Raw genomic sequence first — 5,000 nt, 5'->3', positions numbered from 1 at the left:
TCATGATTATGGGCGTCAGTGCTACAGGACGGTAGTCATTGAAGCATGATGGTGATGATTTCTTCGGCACAGGTATGATGGTAGCAGCTTTGAAAAGTGATGGGATGACTGCTTGCTCCAGAGAGATGTTAAAGATGTCTGTGAAGACATCCTTCAGCTCTTCTGCACAATCCTTCAACACTCGGCCTGGTATGTTGTCTGGGCCAGCTGCTTTGCGTGGGTTGATGGTGGCCAGTGTCCTCTTAACACTGGCAGAGGACAGGTAAAGGGGTTGATCATGGGGGGGAGGGGGAGTTTTCTGTGGGTGAGTGTCATTTTGTGCTTCAAAGCGGGCAAAGAAACTGTTCAGGTCGTTTAGCAGAGAGGTGTTGTTGTCACAGCTTCGTGGTGCAGGCTTATAGTCCGTGATGGCCTGTATGCCCTGCCACAGGCTCTGTGCATCTCTGCTGTCTTTGAAGTGTGTTGTTATTTTGTCTGAGTATTCCTTTTTTGCTTTCCTGATGCCCTGGGAGTCCAAGGTATTACAAGTCCAAGGTATTACAGAGCGGCTAACCCAGGGTATGAGGATACTATAGGGGTATACTATAGTGGGTAGGGTTGTTGCACTGTTCTGTTGTTAGGCTACGCTCAGTGCAGTAAGGAGTCTAAGGTAGTGCAAGGTACTGCTGTAGCTTGTGCCATATGGATGGTGGGTGGGATGACGTGTAGTTCCTCTTCAGAGAAAGCAATCCAAGTTGTGTGTGTGTGTGTGTGTGTGTGTGTGTGTGTGCGTGCGTGCGTGCGTGCGTGCGTACGTGCGTGCGCGCATGTGCATTCTCGCGTGAGTGCCTGTGTGTGTGTGTGTGCGCGTGCGTGGGGGGTTGGTCCATGCAGTCCAATCACCAATGATGATTTCTTCCAGTATGTCCTTCTTATTCTTCTGTGTGGTGTTGAAGACCTAAATGGCCGTGGGGACAAAAGACTTCCGCAGTCTGTCTGTCCGGCAGGGGATGGCACGGAATCTGTAGCTGAACAGACTTCTCTGACTGGCCAGAAATGGGTGCAGGGGGTGACTGTCATCATTGTCAAGTACGGAGTCCAGTCTGCCCAGGGTCCTCTTCTCGGCTGTTGTGCTGAGAGCCTCCAGTTCCATGCCCACCACAGACCCAGCTTTCTTCTCCAGCATCCCTTTTCCTAATACCGGTACTACCACCCCAGTAGGCAATATCTACTTCCGAGAGCACATGACAGGCATAGCCTATTACTCTTTAGTGTGGCTTGGGGAGGGGTTGCCTTTATTATGACAGGACAGTCGGAGAGGTGGGCAGTAAATCATGGAGATGGAGAGGCGGGGCAGGGCTGGGAAACAGCTGTATCTGGGTCCCACAGGTGCTTAACACACTGTGACAAAGCACCCCTCCCCCATTACTCTTACCTTTTAACAGCTGAAGACAAAAATAAGTCGATGCAAGATGTTACTTTAAAGCAGTGGTGGACAAAGTAAAAGTAAAAGTACTTTCGTGGTGTAATTACAACAGTAGCACATGATATTACACCGTTTACTCCATTTTACCTACCTATTGAGATAGACTTTGTTATTACTGAAAAGCAATAAAAACCTAATACGGACCCACCACAAACTCAACCCAACCTGTACAGAATCAGCTTATTGTAAGACAAGTACATTGGTCTACTTTTTACTCCGATAAGTTACCTGTGTTTGAAAGAAACTGTGTTTCTTTTTTTTTTTTGTACTTTTACTTGTACTTTGTCCACCACTGCTTTAAAGTATGTTGTTCGTGTGGGAATAATTTCAACTGGTGTAGCTGCTGGTGGTCAGCACTTTGCTGCACCTCAAATGTTTTTCCACTAGGGGTCACTGTTGGACTGTGCATGAGACTGAAATGGGAGTGCCAAATGTGAATAAGATATGTGTGTGACAGATTTGAGCGTGCCTATGTTGTGTATGAGTGTGTGTGTTGGGGGTGGGGAAACAGGAATAATATGATGACCTCTTCTGACAAGTTAGGGAACTACTGTCTGTGTTAAAATGAATTTAATATTTCATTGCACACTTCAATATTCACACAGTGCACATTTTGTCCATAGTCCTTCTGTCTACGTACAAATTAATTATGTCCTGTACAATTTGTTTAACGAACAGCAGATCGCAATCTTACTCTGAAAGGTCAAAGATTATCAATCCATTGTGGTTTCCTATTATATAATATTCATTTTTTATTTTAAAAAACTTTGAATTTAAATGTTAGAGTTAGGATGCCAAGAATGCACAAAGACAGCATGATATACAATCTGTCTAACTACCAGTTAAATGGAACTTAATGTCTAAGGAGTGGCTGATAGGCCTGTCTCACAACCCTCATGAGTTTCCAAGATATCTTGACATGCCTTATAAATGTCATGACCAGCTTTAGGACAGTCGGTCATCAGCACCTAGAGCTCAGTCCAGTCCATTCGGTGAACCGTGAGTGCATCTTAAACCAAGTCTCCTAAATAATCAATAAGTGACTTATATATAAATACAGATAATATGATCCCTCTCATCAATGTCAGCGCATTTTCCAAGACAGAATCCAAAATGATTTACTGTATGTATGCACTTGTCACGCACATTGCATGTTTCAAAGACAGCTTATTCACCTCAGGCACCAGCCTCCACAACCCTGTTAAACTGTCTATTTCTTTGGATCTATTTTTACCGAAGTCCGGTTGTAGTCTTTAACTAGGGCCTGCTCATGTTCCCCACAACTGACACTCAACACCCTCAGAAATGTCCGGTATTTCTCAGTTTATGCTTGGGTTTCAGGTGATTTGCGCACAGTTGAAGCACCATAAATCACTCGTATCATTAGGTCCGTCCGTGTCTGTGTGTGTGTGCATGTGCGCGCGTGTGTGTGTGTGTGTGTGTGTGTGTGTGTGTGTGTGTGTGTGTGTGTGTGTGTGCATGTGCGCGCGCGTGTGTGTGTGTGTGTGTGTGTGTGTGTGTGTGTGTGTGTGTGTGTGTGTGTGTGTGTGTGTGTGTGTGTGTCTGTCTGTCTGTCTGTTTCTGAGTCTGTGTCTGTGTCTGTGTTTGTGTCTATGTGTTTGTCCGTGTAGGCTCTGCAACAGGGGTGGGGAACCTTTTTAATTCCAGGGGCCACTTCTAATTCCTCCAAGGGCCATAAAAGTCCTCAGAGGACCGTACTATGAACACAAACCAGGATTTCCTCCTGCATTTTGGGCCTATCTTGAAGGCAGCCACCTTTAAAACAGACCCCACCTTCTCTAGGTCCCCTGAATATAACTTAATTGTATTGAAAATGTAATTCCTAAGATACCTTTACCAAATATTTAACATTTCATGTGAAGCTGCATAACATAACAATTATGTCGGGGGGCGGATAAAACAGCCTCAGGGGACGTAAATGACCCTCAAATCCCCACCCCTGCTCTGCAACATGCCGTGTAATTTACTGTACTCTAGTTAAATGTGTGGTGATGGTGTGGTGTGAAATGACATGCTGTACTTGTGCCTGTATCCCTGGTCGCAGGTGTGGTTCCGCAGCGGCATCGAGCACCTGAAGCCGGAGGGTTGCCGCTGGGAGGAGCTGGGGGGGCCAGGGGAGGTGGCCCAGGTGAGCTGCGGCCCTGGAGACCTGCTCTGGGCAGTGCTGTGGGACGGCCGCCTGCTGGTCAGAAGGGGCATCAACCCTGAACAACCCAAAGGTCTGTATTGGAGTTTACAACGTTTACACACAGACATGCATTTTTATTTTTTTATTTGCATTGAACATCATTGATTTAAATGTTGGCCGCATCTGTAATTTGTGATCTATAACTGTTTTTTTTATCTAGTTTCATCCACCTATGTTTACACTGACAGTTCATAATGTTGATTGAACTATAGTGAAATTATAACACTTTCGTTTGTTTCATGTACAACACGGCATAAAAGACTGTAATTTAATGTGCCTTGATCTATGACCTTGATATGTGACCTAGGGACCTCATGGGCAATAGTGGATCCTCCTAAGAAGAACCTGGCAGTGGCCCATGTGTCTGTGGGCATGTATGTGGTGTGGGCCGTCACCAAGGACAACAAAGTAAGCCTGTCTGCTTGTTCACACTAGTTCCTCTTGTGCTATGAGAAGTCATCTTGTTTATTTCCTCATGAACAGTGTGCCTTTATCCATAATGTAATCTGTTTGGTAACATGTTTGTGTAGATGAAGTAGGACTGTCAGCTGCAATTCCCAACAAAAACGCTGTTTGTTTCTTTGAGAGAGGTTATGGATGGGGGGTTTGCATGTTCATCATCTCAGCTGCATTTCTTAACCCTGATCAACGTTATGGGATTGTCTACAGACATATTACGTAACGAGTGGTATAGTACTATATAGAGTATGGTTTGATTGTTTTTTGTGGTTTGGAAAACAAACTAAACATCACGACTGTGGTATCCGAAAGTTGTTTTTTATTCCTTCGTGTCTTTGTTCAGGTGTGGTTCCGGAGGGGCGTGAACTCCCATAACCCCTGTGGATCGGGCTGGATTAACATCTCTGGGGAGATGCTGATGGTCAGCGTGGGGCCTTATGACCAGGTGAGATTAACATACCGATACGTACATCAGAGTGGATGGTGTTAACTGGACCTTGAGCCACACAGATACAGGCAAACTGTATTGAGAACATACACATCCTTCCATGTCCCGGCATACTCTTCAGATGCCCTCAACACAGGTGGCTTGATTTATTAACAGATCTAGTGACCTGGTGGTTTAGTAAATTGACTGAAGAAAGTAAGTGCCAAGATTTTGTATTTTCTGAACCCAGAATGTCAACTTGCTTCATATTACATAACACTTAACTGACACCAAAGCGACTTAAAGATTTTAAGTACAAGGTATTGATGATTACAGCCCCTGGAGCAGTATTGGGTTAGGTGCCTAGCGCAAGGGCACCCCAGCCATGGAGTGAGATAGGAAGTGGAAGGGTGGGATTCGAACCTGCAACCCTCTGATCT

General features: G+C 45.1%; 1 protein-coding gene across 1 annotated transcript in view; it reads left to right on the top strand.

The window, feature by feature from the left end:
* tecpr1b (tectonin beta-propeller repeat containing 1b) overlaps positions 1-5,000 on the top strand; it is a 33,913-nt gene that overhangs the window by 10,092 nt on the left and 18,821 nt on the right. The window contains exons 6-8 of the mRNA XM_063191575.1: positions 3,531-3,705; positions 3,982-4,082; positions 4,477-4,578. Of these exons, the coding sequence (XP_063047645.1) occupies positions 3,531-3,705; positions 3,982-4,082; positions 4,477-4,578 (378 nt within the window). The remainder of the gene's footprint in view (positions 1-3,530; positions 3,706-3,981; positions 4,083-4,476; positions 4,579-5,000) is intronic.

Source organism: Engraulis encrasicolus, chromosome 2 (assembly GCF_034702125.1).
Source record: "Engraulis encrasicolus isolate BLACKSEA-1 chromosome 2, IST_EnEncr_1.0, whole genome shotgun sequence".
NCBI classification, from domain to species: domain Eukaryota; kingdom Metazoa; phylum Chordata; class Actinopteri; order Clupeiformes; family Engraulidae; genus Engraulis; species Engraulis encrasicolus.
This window is presented reverse-complemented; position numbering and strand designations above follow the sequence as displayed.